The 22,519-nt window shown below is 37.3% G+C and overlaps 1 protein-coding gene across 1 annotated transcript in view; it reads left to right on the forward strand.

Annotated features, from left to right (window-relative positions):
• The window catches only part of COL6A6 (collagen type VI alpha 6 chain), a 174,145-nt gene that overhangs the window by 81,435 nt on the left and 70,191 nt on the right, over positions 1–22,519 (forward strand). The window contains exons 11-20 of the mRNA XM_036849516.1: positions 3,994–4,148; positions 6,853–6,945; positions 8,441–8,494; positions 10,287–10,358; positions 10,445–10,471; positions 10,803–10,847; positions 10,938–10,991; positions 12,071–12,133; positions 17,769–17,834; positions 19,426–19,479. Of these exons, the coding sequence (XP_036705411.1) occupies positions 3,994–4,148; positions 6,853–6,945; positions 8,441–8,494; positions 10,287–10,358; positions 10,445–10,471; positions 10,803–10,847; positions 10,938–10,991; positions 12,071–12,133; positions 17,769–17,834; positions 19,426–19,479 (683 nt within the window). The remainder of the gene's footprint in view (positions 1–3,993; positions 4,149–6,852; positions 6,946–8,440; positions 8,495–10,286; positions 10,359–10,444; positions 10,472–10,802; positions 10,848–10,937; positions 10,992–12,070; positions 12,134–17,768; positions 17,835–19,425; positions 19,480–22,519) is intronic.

Raw genomic sequence — 22,519 nt, forward strand, 5'->3', positions numbered from 1 at the left:
GAGCCACCTTACCTGGAATGTTACTCCCCATCCCACCCCTGGGCAGCAGGTAGAGTACAGAGACTTGGACCTTTGCCTCAAAGTGGCGCCAGTTGTGTAGTGTAACTCATGCTCCAGAGTTCCCAAGGGATCAGGATGAAGCTAGATGTCAGCTGAAACACTGTCTTGCTCAGATCCTTCCCCAGCCCTACCCTGCTTACCTTTTGCCCCTTTCTTTCAGAGAGTGCTTCCTCAATAAATTGTGTGTGTCCAAATTGTTATCTCAGGCTCTGCTTCTAAGGAATTTAGCCTAAGACATCTGTCTCCCAGGTTAACTATTAGAGGCTGATTAGATTTTGTCTTTTCTGTCTGGTTCTCTTTCCTCCATCTTAAACAAATTGCTGAATTCACTGAATTCACAACTGAAGAGTAAGGATTTTTATTTTATTTACTAAATCTGCTTCTCTTTATTCTGTCAAGTCTTGACCTTTTTTCCTGATCTGAGATGGAGATATTAATGAAGACTGAGAACAGGACCCTAGAGTGGGTGGGTAGGGTTTTTTCAATTTCAGCTTTTCTTTCATGGGGGAAAGATGTTTCTCTTGCAGACAACATCAGAGTTTTCTCCAGGAAGTTTCTCTCGGAACACCCAGATTTCTAAGACCAATCTTCTTTCTTCCAACTCCCAAGGAAAAACTAGTAAATGAGTTTCAACTTCAGAAGCTAGATTTTGAATATCCTCAGAAATTTAGAATCTTTTTCAATATTCAAAAATCAATTATATTTCCAAATGCTAACGAAAAACTGGAAAACAAAATTTAAAAAGCCATTTACAATGTACACACAACGTGAAATACCGACATATACATTTAACAAAATATACTTGTTTGTTTGCTGAAAATTACTAAACAATGATAAAAAGACTCAATATGGTTAAATTTCAATTCTCTCCAAACAAATCTATAGATTCAATTAAATCACAGTCAAGATCATAGCAGGATATTTGTTAATATAGAAAAGCTGGTTCAAAATGTATGTGGAAATGCAAAGGAGCCAAAATAGCCAAAACAACTTTGAAAGAGAGGCAAAAGTTGGAGGACTCACACTAGCTACAGTTTTTGAAAGGGAAAGGTAGAGGGGTGTGGGTCATAATGTTCTTTGAAAAGTGTCGAATGTCTCTTAATAGGAACAAAGAGCACCTCTGGTTCTGGCTTCCCTTATTTAAATATAGATGATTTCAGTTGATGCTGGGGCCTATGATCTGTTAACCCAGGAGAGCCTCCCTAACTTGAGGCCCAGAATCTATACACGTAAACTGTGCCATTACCGTGGAACAAGAGGAGACCAGGAGAAAAGTATCCTCAATGATGGATATCACTTTAATCCATGTGGATTGGGGTATGAATCAGTTTCTTCATTTTAAAAAATCCAGTACTCTAGAATCTTCTCAGTGATTCTTTATTCTCCCAATTTTTGAAAACTTTTCTTCTTAATTCATTTTTTAGGAATTGAAGACACTGTATTTAAGATCATATGACTCATGTACTGGATGAGTCTGAAAGGATCAAGTCCTCCATCCTGAGAAAAGCAGTTACAAATTATAGTTATATGCATATTTTCTGCAAATAAACAATCCCATGGTTCTAATAACTCTTAAACTTTTACATTTCCTGGAACTTATAAGAAAAATCAGATGTGAGATCTTTTCCCCTTATAGATAGACCCACTGGCATGCTTTCTTTTGATCATTAAATGCCAGTTGATGAACTCAGCATTCCTCATTGCCTCTCCCAGCCCTCATCACTCTTCTCCCCATCCTTCTCACTCTTGGAAGAGTGACAAGCTGTCTTTGTTTGCTTGAGACAAGCCAGAGACTGTCAGCACTAAAACCAGGAAAGTTCGGGCAAACCAGGACAAGTTGGTCACCTTACTCTTTGGTGATTCTTCCTTTATTCTACTTCAGCAACCACACTGTTTGTATCTCGTAGAACTTGAGCCTCCCCACTCTGTCCCTGAAACTGTGTTCTCTTCATTCTCCTCTTCCTCTCAGAGTCATATAAGAAGGCACTCTTAACTCTGCCAAGTCCTTGAACATGCTTTATCTATTCTGGGTCATTGGTTTTTAAGTCCCATCCAAAGAATTCTTCACCTATCCCTAATAAAATGAGAAAATTTATGCTAATATAGTCATGTTTTCATAAAACTAAATTTATTCAACTTTAGGACTGCTCTTTATGATTATGTCCTTAGTACATTTTTGTTATTAAAATGTACTTTGAGTGTAGGCTTTGGAGTCAGGCTGTCTGGGGAAAACCTTTGCTTGTTTGTAAAATAGAGCTATAATCACACTTATCTATAACATTGTGCTTGTATCTTACAAATAAGATAATACATGTAAAGTACTTAGGCAACTTCCAGGCACAAGGTAATTATTAATAAACAAGAGCACAGTTGTTGCTATGGTTACCTCCACCCTAATGATTGCCAGGTTTATTACTATCATCATTTAATGTCCTTATTTTGCAAAATAAGTCAACCCTTTGTCAGTCTCTAAAAGTTTTATTTGAAATATTCTATAAACTTCCAAGCCTATGAGCCACAGCTCTGGTTGGTTATATGACATTTGTTCCTGATTGCCTGACAAGAGGTCTTTTACCATCTCTTGTACCTATAATTCCAACTGGATTGTCATTTAGAGCTATGCTTCTCAAACTTTAATGTGCATATGAATCACCTGGGGATTTTATTAAAATACAGATTCTGATTCTGTGGGTCTAGGGTGGGGCCTGAGATTCTGCACTTCTGATAAGCTTCCGGGTGAAAGCAGTGATGCTGCTCCAAGGATCTCCCATTCAAGTGGCAAAAATTTAGAACACTTACTTTCTTGACATATGAATTCCTCTGTGCTTTAGCATGCTCTATGGACTCTTTTTATTATTATTATTATTATTATTATTATTATTATTATTACTGAAGTATAGTTGATTTAAAATGTGTTAGTCTCTGGTGTACAGCAAAGTGATTAGATATATATAGATACAGATATATAGATATATTCTTTTTCAGATTCTTTTCCATCATTGTTTATTACAGGGTATTAGATATAATTCCCTGTGCTATACAGTAGGACCTTGATGTTTATCTATTTTATATATAGAAGTTTTTATCTGCTAATCCCAATCTCCTAATTTATCCCTCCCCCACCCCCTTTCCCCTTTGGTAACTGTAAATTTGTTTTCTATGTCTGTGAGTCTGTTTCTGTTTTGTAAATAAGTTCATTTGTGTCATATTTTAGATTCCACATATAAGTGATATCATATGGTATTTGCCTTTCTCTTTCTGACTTCACTTAGTATGATAATCTCTAGGTCCATCCATGTTGCTGCAAATGGCATTACTTCATTCTTTTTTATGGCTGAATAATATTCCACTGTATATATATATATATACCACATCTTCTTTATATCCATTCATCTGTTGATGGACATTTACGTTGCTTCCATGTCTTGGCTATTGTGAATAGTGCTGCTATGAACATTGGGGTGCATATATCTTTTTGAATTAGAGTTTTCTCCAGATATATGCCCAGGAGTGGGATTGTTGGATCATATGGTAGCTCTATTTTTAGTTTTTTGAGGAAACTCCGTACTGTTTTCCATAGTGGCTGCATCAATGTACATTCCAACCAACAATGTAGGAGGGTTCCCTTTTCTCTGTGGACTTTTTTAAACTCACTATCTTACTTCATATCATCAGAGGACTCAAGGATCTGTTATAATTTATTATATAAATTATTCTCCAATTTAGTTTGTTTTGAAAAATGGAATTCCTTTTGTTCTCTGATGATGGTCTTGTCACTTGTCAGTTTTACAGTGTGTGGTTGGGGGAAGTGGACAGTAAAATGAGTGTTCCTCTTGCAACTGGTTTCCTGGAATAACAACTTAGATACATATGCAAAAAGATTAAAGTAACCAAACTCCCCTCACCTGGAGAATTGTCAACTGTGTTGGCTAGGCCTGAATGCCCTCATCACAGTTGCTCTGGATGGAGCCACCAATTCCAATGACCTGGCTGACCTTCTCTACATTGAATTTGGGAAAGGATTTGAGTACAGGATACAGCTCACTCTTGGGATGAGGGATCTTGGGAGCCGACTGTCAAAGCACCTGGTAAGTTATTCAGAAAAAGCTGGTGAGTTTAAACTTTCTATTTGTTTTGTATATAAGCTTCATATTTAGGCTTATGAATTTGAACTAATTTTGTTCATTTGGGAGTGAAGTCAGGCTTTTCTGATTTCGTGCAAAGCCCAAATAAGAGGGTGTTTTGAAAGAAATGTAATATAGTAGAGAGATGTCAAAGCATGTTTCTTTTTGTTGTTGTTATTTATTTATTGAAATATAATTTATGTACAATGTCGTATTAATTTCACGTTACAGCAAAATGATTCAGTTATATATATATATATTCTTTTCAGATTCTTTTTCCTTATAGGTTATTACAAAGTATTGAGTATAGTTCCCTGTGCTATACAGTAGGTCCTTGTTGGTTATCTATTTTATATATAGTATGTATATGTTAATCTCAAACTCATAATTTATCCTTCCCCCCCACTTTCCCCTTTGGTAATTATAAGTTTGTTTCCTATGTCTGAAAACATGTTTAATTTATATGCTTGGCAAAAAAAAAAAAAAGAAGAAGAAACTAAATAGCACCGACAATCCTGCCCAAATTACAGTCAATAAACATAAGCGCCCAAGAGTGTCTGACCAGTAAGGGTGACTCGTCTGCTCCTTCAGCCAGCCAGTTTTCACGTCCCTTGCAGATCCTAGGTGCCATGACTCACCACACTGAATATCATTCTGCTGTTTAAGATGTGTGTTTTCTATATAAAATAGATACCTAATAAGGACCTGCTGTATAGCACAGGGAACTCTACTCTGAAGATTCTTTTCTATGGGAAAAGAATCTTAAAAAGAATGGATATATGTATATGTATAACTGATTCACTTTGCTGTACACCTGAAACTAACACAACATTGTATGTAAATCAACTATACTCCAATAAAAATTAAAAAAAAAAAAAAAGATGTGTGTTTTCTCTGCAACATGGCCTGTGAACGAGAGCCGAATCCATTGAGAGTTCAACTAAGAAAAGAGCATCTCATCCAATCTTGGAAGAAAAACTAGTGATGTGATGATAGACCTCCTGTGATGTACTTTAGAATGGAAAGTTTTTTAAAGGTTGTCTTGACTGACAGAGATTTTTGCTTTATGGAGATTTTTGCTTTATGATCCATTTTTAGAACCTAACACCTAGATAAGATGCATCGCAATCCTATTTCTTTCAGAAACGTACAAGAATTCAACTAGCTTGGTGAAATGTTACCAAGATATCTATCACTACTTTCACCTTTAATGAGTGGCTGATAATTTGTAATTTGCTTATAATTTATAAAATCTGTAATCAGCATATCAAGACACTTTCCAATAAGGTGCTAGCTCCTGCTACTTTCTGCCTATAGAGTTTGTATATAGATATGTGAACAGTGTGTTCAGTGTAGTAATTATGTAAAAATAATTACTTAGAGAATTTGGAAGTTTTGTTGTAATTCCTTTCTACATGGGAAGAGGGTGTCTACTTTACAAAAAAATTTTTGTGTCTCCTACTCTTTGAAATGTGTAATTTCAAATTGGTAATTCATAGAGGGAGGAAGTTATTCTTCAAACAAGCCTATCATTTTTTAGATATCACATAAATGCAACACTGTAAAAGAAAATTTTAATTTTAGAAATTACAGTTTTAATGTTAATAGTAAAAGAGTTGATGCTGTAGGGTTTTAGTGATGCAAAGAAAATTGATATCATCTAACATGAAATCACAGGATCCATTTTGTTGTTGTTATTTGGTTTCACACATTTCAAGTTTTATTGGGTTTTCTGAGGTTTTTCAGGGGGAAAAAACAGAGTTTTCTAATGTCAGAAAAGAAACATTATATAATAAGAAACAACTAAAGAGGGGAAGTTGCTAAGTGGTTATAACAAAAGATTTTCACTTTTCATCACACTAGAATTTTGACGGGAAACTTCTCAACACAAAGATTGATTCTACCCCACTAAGGCAAAGCATAGTATTTATTTCAAGCAGAATTTTCCTAAAAATACATCCTGTGGGTTAATTGTAAAAATGCAATGGAATATGTCAATTTTTTAGGGGATGACTAACTAGGTGCAGGATGAAATTCACTCAAATTTTTTTGCCAAAAAAACATTTTTTTTGGCCTGACTATAAAATGTGACCAGAGTATAAAATCTCTTCACGTGTCCACCCTCTACAGCAAGTGCTTCTGAAATGTTGAACATGTAATTGGTGTCTTTGAAACCCTGTCCCACACAAATTGTTCTGGAAGTGTTGACCATTGAACTCCATGCCAAGCAGTGTGACATTGGACACTGTCTATATCCTCCAGCATACAAAGATTTCACAAAACAGGAAAAGGAGAAAACAGCATGTATTCATTTTACTGAACAAAATATTAGGGGCAGAATTATATAGGGTAATTAACAATATCGTGGTCAGTGCTGGGATGATGTGGGCACAGGAGATCTCATTAATAAATCAGTGTGCAATGAATTGGCCATGGCTAAACTGATGCCTTTTTGAGAACACAAAACGTCTTTGAGTTGATTCTGAATTCCTTGTATGGTGCAGATCACAGAAGGAAAGATGGAAGGTAAAGAATGTCTCCTGCATCCTCTCCAGAGCACTGTCACTTGAGTGGTGAACACCCTTCTCAGATCACATCCCTGAGCTTGTGTGGTGTGTGATTTGGGAAGCGATGCTACCAAATGTAATGTATTCCTACCCTTCCCAAGGTCAGTGTTGCAGAAAGGACATGCTGCTGTTTATTCTGCAAGTGCATTGGAGGAGATGGCACAGTGGGAGACCCTGGACCAACAGGGAAAAAGGTGATTTTAGTTACGATCATGGCTTACTTTATTTGAATACAATATGTTTTTCAGATCCAAGTTTAGGTAGAAATAAGGGATGTTTTTAGCTTCTAGGTAGAAGCTCCTCTTCTTATGTGTCATACTCGTCTTCTTATCGTACTCCTCTTCTTATATGTCAAATTAGATAGCTTTTTCTTGGCTTTCTAAATTGGATACTTTTAAAAACCTTTCTATACAAGTATCAAGAGAAAAACTGCAGAGATCATTGATTATCCAGTGTTCTGGCAGTGATGACCATGATGCGGAAAAACAAACTGTGATCTCTCATGTTGAATAATGAAAACCTCCTGAATACTGACGAGTTATTTCAATTTCCACTTTTAACGGAAGCAGAGTAATTTAAATCAAGTAGGAAATAGGTTGTGCAGTCTGCTGAAAAGCTAGATCAGATCACCCGGTCATAGCAAGAGACACTAAGATGTTTCATTCAGCTGTAGCCAGACCAAAATGTTGCCAAGTAAAACAGGCCAGGCATAAAAACGATAACTAACAACAGATTCGTGTATTTCCTAACCCAAAGAAGTTGATGTATCCTTATGTAAAAATATGATTTGGGGCTTGAGGAAATGTTTAAATATGTATAAACATACTATGGGTGTGTTTAACAATTTCAATACTGCTTATTTACATATGTGTTTGATTTTTGAATAATTTATAGATAGCACTATAACTTTCAAATCACCATGGCTGTCTCTCTGAAGAAAGATTTTGGACTAATTATTTCCTGAATGCTTTGATTTCATGTAAAGAGAATGATAGAATTTTTAAAATTTTTATTTATCTATTTATTTAATATTTATTTATTTATTTGTTTGCACCGGGTCTTAGTTGCGGCAGGCGGGATCCTTAGCTGTGGCATGCGGACTCTTAGTTGCGACATGCATGTGGGATCTAGTTCCCTGACCAGGGATCAAACCCGGGCCCCCCTACATTGGGAGCAAGCAATCTTACCCACTGCACCAACAGGGAAGTCCCAAGAATGGTAGAACTTTTTTTAAACAGGTCTCAGAAAAAAAAACTGGAAAGAAATGTGTGTGGTCTATTTTATGTGTAGCATAAATCCTCAAAAAGAACTTTTTAATGAAAAGAGGATAATTCTAGTCTGTCAGAGGCAAATATAGCTGTATTCATTTGAATGTTTGTCTAGAAAAAAAACACTCCAGCTCTATATATAACATCTGAGAGAGTTATGGAAAATATTATGATTCACACACACACACACACACACACACACACACACACACACACACCCTTGAGTTATCTGGACACTTGTCTCAAAATTCCATTTATTTTTATGTGTATAAATATAACTTAGGTTGTGGAGGGGGAACCTTTTTTTCAAACTCATACTATTCTACATAAAGTAAAACTGTAAAGTTGAAGAATTTTGCTTGATTACCTCTGGTTTTTGGTCTATGGAGTGCTAACGTATCCTTCCTTTCCTTATTTCCAGGGACCCCCAGGTTTTAAAGGCAGTGATGGCTACCTGGGAGAGGAGGGCATTGCTGTAAGTCAAGGTTTTTTCCAGCTCCATTTATTCCTAAGAACATATCTACAGTATGAAATCATTTGTGTCAATTCAGAAGGAAGCAAGAAAAGTCAAGTTCTAAGGATTCGTAGGCAAAGTCTGAGGTCTTTTAATCTTCATCAGGCTTCTGGTGGTCACGAGTGTTTTATTAACCTACTGTCTCCTCTTTGACTATCCACCAACATTGTATAATAAACTCAATGCAAAAGTTATCTTTTTCACTGAAGGAGTCAAATCACTGCCATTTCCCCCTTTCTGATCCATTTTGCATGAGTAAACCAACTCACCACACTGCTTATCACAGACTTCGCCCTTTCTTGCATCTGTTCATCCATCTATCTTTCCTTCCTTCCTTCCTTCCTTCCTTCCTTCCTTCCTTCCTTCCATCCATCCATTTAACAAGTGTATATTAAACATCTTACAATTTACCACATTATTTATCAAAGACCTCACTCATAAATGCACTCATCATTCATTTAACAAATATATATTAAGGTGCACTCATCATTTATTTAACAAATATATATTAAGGTGCCTTACCAAGTGCCAGGCACAGTGCCAGGCCCTAGAAATAAAAATAAAGAAAGAGAAGAACAACTATGGCTCCTATCTCAGGTAATTTCCAGACTAGTGGAAAGGCAAAAGAGACAACAGTAGTTACAGTTGTTATACACAAGGACTCTACTAGAGGTATAATGTGGTGCAATGTGATAGAGTGTGGCTGTGCAAATACCTAACAGCATCAGGTAACAACCCTGGTGACAGTTAGGGCTTGGGAGAGGAAAGCTGTAGACGGGGGTTGATGCTTGGACAGGCATCTGAAGGACAGATAGAACTTCCTCCAGGCAAAGTTTGTGGGAAGAACATTCTACTACAGGGAGAACAGTGTGATCAAGAGTGTGTAACTGAGAACTGTATATTTGCAGAATAACATATGATCAACATGGCCAGAACCCAGGACCATGAGAGGAGGTTATATGGCAAGCAAGACCCAGAGTACTGGGTGTCTTGAATACCCTGTGGAAGACTTAGAAGGTGTCTTCCAATTGACGGGCATCATTCAATGATGTTAAGCACAGGACTAAACATGGTTAGGGTATGGGTTTAGAAAGCATGATCAGGCAACATCATGGAGGATGATAAGGTAAGGATTACAAGTAGAAGTCTTGCAGTAGTAGGTGCAAGACAAAGAGGTCCCAATCTTAGTTTAGGGCAGTATGAATAGATATGTTAAGGAGGTTGAATGGACGTAACTTGGTGACCACTTGGTGAGAGAGATGCTGAGGACGACATCTTTGTTTCCAGCTCACAAGACTGCACAGACTGGTGGGATTACCAAGACAAGGATTGCAGGAGCAGTTCTTGGTTTAAGAGAGAAAGAGAGAAGGGAGATGGAATTTGGTCTAGAAATCTGCCTCTTGCTTAGACCATACCTAGAGCATCCTGCTCTGATGTCTCACCAATTATTCATCATCTGTTCCTGGAATATCTCCTAAAATCTTGAGAATGCATTTTAGCAGCCAGTTGTTTGCATGTCTGTTTTATTTAGATACTACCCCACCCTGGGAAGTATCCAGGTGGGATCCAACACAAACAGCTGTCATCAGAGTGGCTCTAATTCACTTGCATTCTCAGTTTTTATACGCATGAATTCTGGGTTGTAAACCATGAGTAGTTGCAATTTTTTTTTCCAGCACAGAGGTTGTCAAATTTCCAAGACAGATTCCAGATGACAATAGAAAAGCTTATCTGAATATATGCTCTTTCTCAGGGGGAAAGAGGAACCACCGGACCAATGGGAGAGCAAGGTACTAAAGGATGCTATGGTGCCAAAGGTCCTAAGGTAAGGGTCACGTAAGACACTGTGAAGTCTTCCCAACAGTAATTCCTTCTTCCTACACTAACCCCTACTGTCCTTTCTATTTTCAGGGAAACAGGGGACTAAATGGACAGGAGGTATGGTACCAAACATCATTTATCTGCCCATCTGTTATCTAGAAATATTTTTATTTTTGAGATGATTGACCAGTAGATTGTACAAATGAAGTTTCTGTTGACCTTCCTTTTTTACTGCTAACCATTTCATTTTGTTTACTCTTGCCTTTTATTGCAGGCAATGTATATTATTTGTTGACAGTTTCTGTGACTCAGTAATCTTTGATAGGACCCAGGGCCAGCCTAGCAAAGAGCCTGTATATGGAACACAAAATTAGACTTTTTGTTTGGTGTCTGGCTTCTTTCCACATAAATGCAATGCACTCTATTCTGATCACATCTATCTTTTCAGGGAGAAGTTGGGGAAAGTGGAATTGATGGGCTAAATGGAGAACAGGTAGAGCCTTCTCTTTGTACCATGAAGACCCTTCTGAGCTATTTCTCTCTAAGAAAATGGGAATTTGAGTTTATTCTTCTCTGTTTTTAGGGTGACAGTGGTCTTCCAGGAGCAAAAGGAGAAAAAGGCGATGAAGGAGCCCAGGTAGGTATTCAATAAAAGGACAACATGAAAAATGTGCTGGGAATTAAAGGTGTGATTAACAGTAAAACAGCTACCCCAGGTATTTCAGTCAGCTAGGGCCACAAAATTGCTTTGTGATGATCACAAGACCTCAATCACATGCAACAATAAACATTTATTTCTTATGTGTCTGAGAAGTTCAGCTGATCAAGGCTGAGCGTGGCTGACCTTGGCTCATGTGTCTGTAGGTTGGCTGGGGGCTTTGTTTCACTTGTCTCTTATCCTCCTTCTGGGACTGGAGAGCTGCCTGGCCATGTTGACCATGACCTTTTCATGGCTGTGGCAGAAGAACAAGGGAGCAAGTAGAAACACACAAGCTCTCTCAAGGCTTCTTCGGGCCTAGGCTTGGAGCTCTCATGGCGACACTTGCATCTCTCTCTGTTGGCCAGATCAAGTCACAGCCAAACTCAGAGGTAGGGAATATTGCCCCACCACAGTTGGAAGGCACTGTAGAGTTTCACGGCAAAGGGAATAGATACAGAGAAAAGTGAAGAACTGGGGGAAATCTTGAAAAGCAGCTACCATACTAAGAACAGTCACAGGGTGTTGGTGAGAGCCTTAGGGTCGGCAGCACTCTGAAGGTGTCTGTCACTCCTTTCTATCTGGAACAAATCCCAGCAGCAGCCATACTTCCACCATCCACTTTATCTGTCTTGGGAGTGTGAACGGCTGAGTCAAGAACCCACTTTCTAGCTGATGCAACCCCTTTGGGGAAAATGGATAATCTCTCTGAATCTCAGCTGCCTCATCAAAAGAAAGATAAAAAAACAATACCTGGCGCATAAAGTAGTTGTAAAAACTGAACAAGACAACAAATGTGTCTGGAACACAGCGTTCACCACTGTGGCAAATACTTGAGGTCACTTTTAAATTATTTGTACGATGCCTGAAACTATCAGTTGTTCCTCTTTCTAGTTTCAAAGTAACTTTAGCAGGAAAATATTTAATAATTCAAATCAGGGAGAAGATAAGCTCTTCGTTTTTATTAATGTTATTTAAAATTCTTATCTTGTCCTTCTTCTGATTTGTGTTAACTTTAGGGAATCCCAGGAGAGAGAGGGATTCCTGGTGACCATGGAGCAAAGGGCCTGTGCGGAGACCCTGTAAGTGCTGGGACTGCGGGGCTGCAAACTAACGTCACATCAGGGCTTGTTTCCCATCAGCACTTCTGATAGGGAAAGAAAACCCACTTGAAGGTACTACAATAGCAGTCCTGAAACGAAATCATCATGAGCACAACTGTTTAGAATTTTAAAAGTAGGTCTCTTGTGCCTGATCCTATTTATATACAGGATGAGTATGGATGGTGAGAAGGCCTTGCACATTGTTTGCACATGTATTTTTTGAGACTACGTATTCAGAACTGTCCTTGTGCTTCAGAGCTATGAAGGAATTCTCCATTCCATTATCTTCCTCTGGGTATCTCAAAATATGGACAGAATGAAAGAAACAAAGCCATCTCTTTTTTCTATTCCCCAAGAGTCTTTCTCAATTAAGAATATTAGCTTCATTTCCTTGAGTCCAAGCCAGCTAAAAGTACATTAAGCAAAACTTATGACCCAGAAACATCTGGTCTCATGGGGACGCAACCCAGTTGAGTAGGCATGACCTACACCAAAAGAAGCAGGACCCACACCAACCTAGGGGATATGCCGAGTCCAATTAGACCTCAGTACTACAGGACTTTGATCACCATGCCCACAAATCAGTCTCCAAAACCTTAATAAATTAGGATTTAGCATTTTTAAAAACATTTATTAAAGTTTTAGAAATTGAGATATATTTGTGTGGACAATGTTATATACATGTAACATTGTGTAAGTTTAAGTATATAACGGGTTGGTTTGATACATTTATATATTAGGATTATCACCATAGTGTTAGCTAAGTCCTCTAACATGTCATATAATTATCATTTCTTTTTTCTGGTGAGAACATGTCAGATCTAGTCTCTTAGCAGCTTTGAAGTATATGATACAGTATTGCTGTCTCTAATCACCATGTTATTTGTTAAATCTCTCAAACTTATTGTTAAGCTGTAACATGCATCAGAAAAGTACACAAATTATAAATGCATAGCTTGATGACTAAAAATACACCTGTGCACTCGCCACTCAGGTAAAGAAATAGAACATTAGACAACAGTAGAACATCCCAGAAACCCCCTCAGGTCTACTCCAATCACTACCAGCCCTCCCTAAGGTAATCACTATCCCAGGACCATAAATTAGTTTTGCCTGCTATTGAACTTTTCAGTGGAATCATATAAGATACACTCTTCAGTTTCTGGCTTTTTTGCTCAAGTATATGCTTGTGAGATGAATCCATGTTGTGAATATCAGTAGTTCATTCAATCTCATTGCTGTATTATATTCCATTGTGTGAATATATCATGATCTATTTCTCCATTCTGCTATTGATGGATATTTGAGTTGTTCCCAGATTTTGCTTTTATAAATAGTGCTGCTATGAACATTCTTGTACATGTCTTTTGTACGCATTTCTGTTGGGTCTATACTTTAAGAGTAGAATGTCTGGATGATAACTTGTACGCCTATATTTGGCTTCTTTACAGCCAAACAGTTTTCCAAAAATTTTGTACTAATTTACACTCTCGCCGTCAATGTACCAGAGCAGTGTACCACACTCATCAGAAAGCCTAAAATTTTTAAAACTGACAATACCAAGTGCTGATAATGATGTAAGGCAACTGGGAATGTCACAGGACTTTGTCTTTAATAACTCCTCCTCCAGTATACAGTGGGTTGATCAGAGAAAGAATTTGGTACAATATATATTGACAAATATAAATGTTATGCAAGCATTGAAGATAACTTTATTTAAAAAGCAGAGGAATTTGCACGTGAAGACAACATTGTTTACTAAGTGACATCTGATAATAATCTGGTGACCTGAGAGTTTCAAACAACTTCAAAGTGTCTAATCAGAAACAAAAATCTATCCACAAATAAGGATAATTTAGAAATAGTAGTTCAAACACAAAGACATTTCAGTCATTGGTACATGACGGCTAAAAATTCACTTGGAGTATTGCCATAAAATTGTAATTCACTTTAATCAGAATTCCCCCTAATTGTCTGGATGATTGTGTAACACCTTTAAAAGAATCTGAATAATGTAAAAGTATTTTTATCTAAAGAGAAGTGTTCTATGACTTTGAGATGGCTGAAAATTCAACCCACTGGATCTTCCTTGTGATGTGTTGTCACTATATATTGACTTCAGATGGTTTTTCAATACATAATAACTCTTCCCAGACACTTGGGAATATACATCTCAAATCAAGGACAAATCTGTGCTTTCTTCTGTGTGTTTTTTGGTGGGTTACCATTGTGGAAAAAAATTGGGGACAGAGCTGATAGAATAAATAGAACACACACAAATGGCACAAATTCCTGAAAATCTGTGCTTATTCAGAGAGAATTTTTGATCACGTAAAAGCTAGTTTGTTTGTTTGAAATTTCCCATTTTTGACCTAAATTTTTAAATAATTTTTTTAAATTTATTTTATTGAATTATAGTTGATTTATAATGTTGTGTTACTTTCTGCTGTATAGAAAAGTGATTTATATATATATTATTTTATCTATCTGTCTATCTATCTATCTATATATATATATACACACACACACATTATTTTTCATATTTGTTTCCATTATGGTTTGTCACAGGATATTGAATATAGTTCCCTGTGCTATACAGTAGAACCCTGTTGTTTATCCATTCTATATATAATAGTTTGCATCTGCTAATCCCAAACTCCCAATCCATCCCTCCCCCAGCACTGCCCCCCGCCACTTGGCAAGCACAAGTCTGTTCTCTATGTCTGTGAGTCTGTTTCTGTTTCATAGATAAGTTCATTTGTATCATATTTTAGATCCCACATATAAGTGATATCATATGGTATTTGTCTTTTTCTTTCTGACTTACTTAGTATGATAACCTCTAGGTCTATCCATGTTGCTGCAAATGGCATTATTTCATTCTCTTTTATGACTGAGTGGTTATTCCATTGTGTATATATATACTACATCTTCTTTATCCATTCATCTGTCGATAGACATTTAGGTTACTTCCATATCTTGACTATTATAAAGAGTGCCACAATGAACATTGGGGTGCATGTATCTTTTTGAATTATGCCTGATTTACGCCCAGGAGTGGGATTTCAGGATCACATGGCAACTGTATTTTTAGTTTCTGTGGAGCCTCCACACTGTTCTCCATAGTGGCTGCACCAATTTACATTCCCACCAACAGTGTAGGAGGGTTCCCTTTTCTCCACACCCTCTCCAGCATTTGTTATTTGTAGACTTTTTAATGATGGTCATTCTGACCAGTGTGAGGTGGTACCTCATTGTATTTTTGATTTGCATTTCTCTAATAATTAGAAACGTTGAACATCTTTTCATGTGCCTGTTGGCCATCTGTATGTCTTCTTTGGAGAAATGTCTATTTAGGTCTTCTGCCCATTTCCTGATTGGGTTGTTTGTTTCTTTGTTATTGAGTTGTATGAGCTGTTGATATATTTTGGAAATTAAGCCTTTGTCAGTTGCATCATTTGCAAATATTTTCTCCCAGTCCATAGGTTTTCTTCTCATTTTGTCAATAGTTTCCTTTGCTGTGCAAAAGCTTATAGGTTTGATTAGGTCCCATTTGTTTATTTTTGCTGTTATTTCTATCGCCTTGGGAGCTGACCTAAGAAAGCATTGGTATGGTTAAATCTCATGTAATTTGGGGGGAAAACTGAGCTAGCTCATTTGTCTGAGCTACAGAGCTTAGTAAGGTTCATAATTCTAAAGCATATTATTATTAGAAGCCCGTGTTTAATCATAAATTTGTATTAGATGATGCTCTTTTGTCCAATTTCATAAAATAGGCCAGATCATATTCAGACTGACCACACAGCTGGTCCATATAGAAAGTGAGACATTCTGTTCTGTACAATGTGCTGCTATATGATTTTTTATGTCATCTCTTCAATTAAATAGTGCAGAGTTGGACTATAGTAATAAGAAGTGTATACACCCAGTGAAAGAAAATTTTGGACTTTACCTCCCTTTTTCTTCCTCACTTTTCTCATGAAAATACAAGTCTCTAATATTGTAATTTAGGTATACCTGCCCGGAAAACTTAACAAATATTTAAACTTAAGAGTAAAACAGAAGACATAAGAAAATAATCTTTGGCTTTGGTATGTGAGGGAGAGAAATAATTATTCATGTAAGTTTTAGTGCTATCAGTTATAAAGTAAATTCTAAGCCCATCTTTTTCACTCAGTTAGCCTATAAGCTCTGTGAGTGTAGAAACTGCTTGTTTAAAAAGCTTCTGAAGTATCTGGAACGATGCTGTGTCCCTGTTGGTGATCTCAAATTACTTATTGATTGATGAAGATCATCTAGTCTGCTATCAGTCAAACAGCCAGGCGGCTGGCTCTCAGCAGGACTGGATAATTGCCATTCTCTCTCCATTTACTAGAGCTTTGACGAGTTGACTGGCTCAATTGATCGTCCAGACATCATGGCTGCTCTGTTTGTGGTCCTAACTACCCAAGATAGAAAGCTTTCAGTTTGGCCTGCCAAGGATAACATTCCATAACGTGTGCCTGTTTTCAATGAGTTCCTGCTGGAACATTTCTATAAATATTGAGAAAAAGTCAAGATTCCAGGATTTTCTGAAAACCAGAAAAGTAGGAATGAGCAAATGGGGTTAGAAGGCAGCCAAGGACCCAGGAGGAGAAAGACAGAGTGGGCGGCAGGTACAGTCCTCAGCGCTGTTCAGGGTCCTCTTGTTCTTGTGGTGGAACCCGTTACAGACCTTTGCCTTCAATATTACTCAGCCACAAAAAAGAATAAAATAATGCCATTTGCAGCAACATGGATGGACCTAGAGATGATCATACTAAGTGAAGTAAGTCAGAAAGAGAAAGACAAATGTCATATGATATCACTTATATGTGGAATCTTAAAAAAAATGATACAATTGAATTTAGTTACATTTGACCCACAGACATAGAAAACAAACTTATGGCTACCAAAGGAGAAAGGTGGGGGACAGACATATTAAGAGTTTGGGATTAACATATATACACCACTATATATAAAATCGATAACCAACAAAGACCTACTGTATAGCACAGAGAACTCTACTCAATATTTTGTAATAATCTATAAGGGAAAAGAATCTGAAAAAGAATAGATATATATGTATATATGACTGAATCACTTTGCTGTACACCTGAAACTAACACACCATTGTAAATCAACTATACTTCAATAAAAATAAAACAAAACAAAAAATCTTTCCCTTCTCCCAAGGGCTGGGGAGAGTAAAATCTACCAACCCTCGAGTATAAACTTGCCGAGGCCCCAAGAAAGAAGACCAGAAGTTAAGAGAAAGATGGTAGTAGCAAGAAAGAAATACCTAAACACAAGTCATGTCACCGTTGCTTCCCTTGGCTCTGCCTTCCATCATGAGCTCTCACTTCAACCCCACACACTCATCTTAGGTCTTCTCTCTCCTCTGATAATGCAAAGCATGGGAGGAAAAGAAAACATTTGTAAACCATCTATAATTTAGCCTATTTCTGCTTTCAAATGGGTTGACCTTCTCTTGTCACCTTCTTTGGGGGTGACCAGGTGTATTACACACAAATTACATTTTTAAGGAAAAAATTTCAAAGCCTATCAATTTTGCTCTTTATTTTCTATTTTTTAGGGAGTTCCTGGATTTGACAATGGCATAGAAGGACCCAAGGGTTTGAAAGGAGAACACGGAAGACAGGTAACTGTGTGGGCTTTTGGAAGTAAACATGTAATGATGTGACAACTGTGGGGCTCAGAGTTTTAGTGGTAGAATATGAAATGCATATAAAGAATTTGGAATCAGAGTGAATATACTTGATACAGAAAAACTATTTTTAGGAGCAGAATGATCTTTTATTCCTCCTTATCTACTACCCTGGGATTTAAGACACATTCTCTTCTGAATTTGGGGTGACTTTCTTCACCAAGCCATACCCCTGAGGTCTCAACTTATGAATGCAAACATCTAAACTCTAACTTAAAATGTAAGGTAGCTGATAGAAAGCACTAGCAAAAAAGTTGTTGGCCTTCCCAGGATCCAGAGGACACATAGCCTAAAAAGATGTCATGTTATACATAGTACATGATAAAAAAAGAAAAAGATCAGGACTTCCCTGGTGGCACAGTGGATAAGAATCCGCCTGCCAATGCAGGGAACACAGGTTCGATCCCTGGCCTGGGAAGATCCCACGTGCCACAAAGCAACTAAGCCCGTGCACCACAACTACTGAGCCTGCACTCTAGACCCCACGAGCCACAAGTATTGAAGCCTGTGAGCCACAAGTACTGAAGCCCGTGTGCCTAGAGCCCATGCTCCACAGCAAGAGAAGCCACCACAAGGAGAAGCCTGTGCACCGCAACGAAGAGTAACCCCCCACGCCACAACTAGAGAAAGCGCGCATGCAGCAACAAAGACCCAACACAGCCAAAAATAAATAAAATTAAATCTTTAAAAAAAAAGAACAAGAACAAGATCTGGTAGATCTATTAATCTCATGAAATATGAGATTTTTCAGAATTTTAAAAAATAATTATCTGGAAAATGGGTGTCTCTGGATCTTCTTGGTAAGGAAGTTCTTTGGTGACTCCACCTGTGGGAGAGGTCTGATATGGTGGAAAGATCTTTGCTTTGGGAAAAGGCCTAGGTCATATTTCATGCTCTGTTCCTTACCAGCTCTGTGACCTCAAGGTACTCTCTGTAAACCTCAATTTTCTCATCTTCAAAATAGGACAAATAGCCTACTTTTGAACGGGATGGTGGGAATTCGATGACAGACCCTGCCACATCATAAACCTTCAGTAAATGTTACCTGCCATTTTTATTAAGTGATAAATGTAAGTCTTGTTATAGACTCATAATCATTCCCCCCTTTTCTACCTTGGGAAGACTTGTGTGTATTGTGAGATTTTACTCACGTTAGGGTGTTAATCTACACAGGTTAACCAGACAGAGCAAGGAGTCCAAAGGTAGAAATGCAAACGAGTTGTAGCCATCCCTGACACACGGATGCTTCAATTATCCACTCTGTGGCAACACAGTGGGGATAGTTTGATTTAAATACTCTAACTTATAGCCCAAACACAAGTTAGACAGTGGTGATGAACAGATGAAGTCATACCCACAGAGAGATATGATTTGTGACCAGTGGATTAAGGCCACATCCTATAGGGAGGGTAACTCTAATTGGTGTGTCCCCATCCACCCTCCCAGGAGCACAACAAGCCAATGTTGGAGCGCACATGTCAATGTTGTGTCATTATTGTCATACATCTGTCTGTTCCTTTGACAGGGAAGAAGAGGCTGGCCAGGCCCCCCTGGAACCCCAGGCTCCAGAAAAAAGACAGTAAGAACCCCCATAGACAAGTCAGCCCACTGCAGAGGAGCCTGTATTGGGATGAAATGGCTGATGGTGGGAGTGGGCAGGATGGTTCCGCTGGGACTCACTACCTTAGGGAAACTGACCTGGGACAGAGCTGGCAAAGGACTCCAGAAGGGCCCTGAAGCTGAGGCAGGAAGGTGCTGGCTGCAGGGGAAGTTACCAATCAGAGGAAAGAGCTGGGCAAAGAGAACACAAGAGCAGCCAACTAGGGGAAGAGTGGTCAAAGTTTGGCCTATTCACTAGGCCAGCTGAGGCTTAAAGTCCAAGACTCCATTCCTCTGCCCAATGTTATGACTGCTTAGAACAGTCAGTCCTGGTGTGAGTCCTCTGTTCTTACTTCCATTTTCTCTGCCTCACAAAGTGTGTTCCAAGATATAAAAATATTTTCTTGGATGGACTACAATATATGGTTCTGTGAGCTCCTGCTCAGAAAATAGAATGCATAATAAATGCAATATATTAAATTGGTTTTTATTTGTGCTAAATTTTAAAATATATATATTTTACTGAGATATAATTGATAGATAATATTGTATTAGTTTCAGATGTACAACATAATGCTTCCATATATATATATATATATATTACAAGATGACCACCATTCAGCTAGTAAGTCTGGTCAACATCCATCACCACACGTAGTTATGAATTTTTTTTCTTGTGATGAAAACCTTTTAAGATCTACTCTCTTAGCAACTTTTAAATATACAATATAGTATTATTAACTATAGTTGCCATGCTGTATATTCCATCCCATGACATTTATTTTATAACTGGAAGTTTATACCTTTTGATCACCTCCACCCATTTCACCCCCACCCCCATCCCTCACCTCTGACAACCACTAATCTAGTCTCTGTATCTATGAGTTTGGTTTTTTGGGTTTTTTGGGTTTTTTAAGATTCCACATATAAGTGAGCTCATAGGGTATTTGTCTTTCTCTGACTTATTTCACTTAGCATAATGCCTTCAAGGTCCAACTATGTTGTCACAAATGGCAAGATTTCCATCTTTTTAATGGCTGAATAATATTCCATTGTGTGTGTGTGTGTGTGTGTGTGTGTGTGTGTGTGTGTTTGTGTGTATCATGTTTTCTTTATTCATTCATACATCAGTGGAGACCTAGGTTGCTTCCATGTCTTGGCTATTGTAAATAATGCTGCAATGAACATGGGGGTATATCTTTTTGAGTTAGTGTTTTTGTTTCTTTGGATAAATACCCAGAAATGGAATTTCTGGATGATATGGTAGTTCTATGTTTAAATTTTTTGAGGAACCTCCATACTGTTAAAAAGATTATATGTAATGTATGCCTATAAAAATATATCTGACAGCAAAATTAAGTCACTTGCTTATGAAACCTTTTGGGGTCTTTTTCATTTGTTGTTACTTTTTTCACTAAGTACTTTTTAAAAAAGATTCTGTGCTTGACTTCTTGGAAAAGTACTGACATTATAAAAGAAACTCTTTATCCATTAAGAAGAGATAACTTTAATAAAATATACTTAAATGCCTGCATTGGGTTCTAAATTAGACCTGTCTCTTCTCATTGTGCAACATTTTCTTTCCATTCTTTATTTAGTTATCCAGCCTTTTCCAACTTCCTCCACCCCTCCCAAAATATAAATATATATATATATATAATGTTTTAAAATTGAGCACAAATAAAGAGTAGTTTAATACATTTCATTTATTATGCATTGTATTTTCAAAGCAGAAGTTCATAGAACCAGCTATTATACTCCATCGGGAAAATATTTTTATGTCTTGGAACACACTCTTCTTCTTTGCAAGGCAGAGAAATAGGAAATAAGAACAGGGATTATGTTTAAAACGTGTAGAATTTAATTGTTAGGAAAGCCCTTTTTAATGCATCTAAAGATTTAAATACATTTGCTATTTATTTTACTTTCTGAAAGGGTGTAGCCAGTTTACATACCCCAGGAAAATATTTTGAACTTAAAGAATGTCATCCAAAAAATCCTGGCATGGGAGATGTACTTTTCTTGTTTCATAGAGGCTATAATCTCTCTACAGGCTAAGGCAGTATCAACATGTATTATTTAAATCACACAACTCCTGAGAAATATGGCCCATTCTTGGGTTATAGATTCAACAGTGTCATTGAGTAAAAGTAGAATTCCAGCTAAAGATGGCACAGTCAAGGGGTTTTTTAATACTACTCCCCTTCTGTGCAACTCACCAAAAACAACAAAAGAAATTTAAAATAAATTAACAAAGAATGACCACAGCTTCAAGCCACGCATGATGACGGTATTGGCCAACTATTTTATTTTATTTTATTTTTTAGAGGTTTTAATTTACTTTATTTTATTGAAATATAGTTGACTTACAATGTTGTGTTAATTTCTGCTGTACAGCAAAGTGATTCAGTTATACATATATACACATTCTTTTTCATATTCTTTTCCATTATGGTTTATTACAGGATATTGAATATAGTCCCCTGTGCTATACATTAGCACCTTGTTGTTTACCCATTCTATATATAATAGTTTTCATCTGCTAACCCCAAACTCCCAATCCATTCCTTCCCCACCCACCCTCCCCCTTAGCAATCACAAGTCTATTCTCTATGTCTGAGTCTGTTTCTGTTTCATAGATAAGTTCATTTATGTCCTATTTTAGATTCCACATATAAGTGATACCCTATGGTATTTTTCTCTTTCTGATTTACTTTACTTAATATGATAATCTCTAGGTCCATCCATGTAGTTGCAAATGGCATTACTTCATTTTTTTTTATGACTGAGTAATATTCCATTGTAAATATATACCACATCTTCTTTATCCATTCATCTGTCGATGGGTGTTTAGGTTGCTTCCATGTCTTGGCTATTATGAACGGTGCTGCTATGAACATAGAGGTGCATGTGTCTTTTCTTTTGTCTGGATATATGCCCAGGAGTGGGATTGCTGGATCATATATGGCAACTATATTTCTAATTTTCTGAGGAACCTCCATACTGTTCTCCATAGTGGC

Source organism: Balaenoptera musculus, chromosome 4, assembly GCF_009873245.2.
Source record: "Balaenoptera musculus isolate JJ_BM4_2016_0621 chromosome 4, mBalMus1.pri.v3, whole genome shotgun sequence".
Taxonomy (NCBI): domain Eukaryota; kingdom Metazoa; phylum Chordata; class Mammalia; order Artiodactyla; family Balaenopteridae; genus Balaenoptera; species Balaenoptera musculus.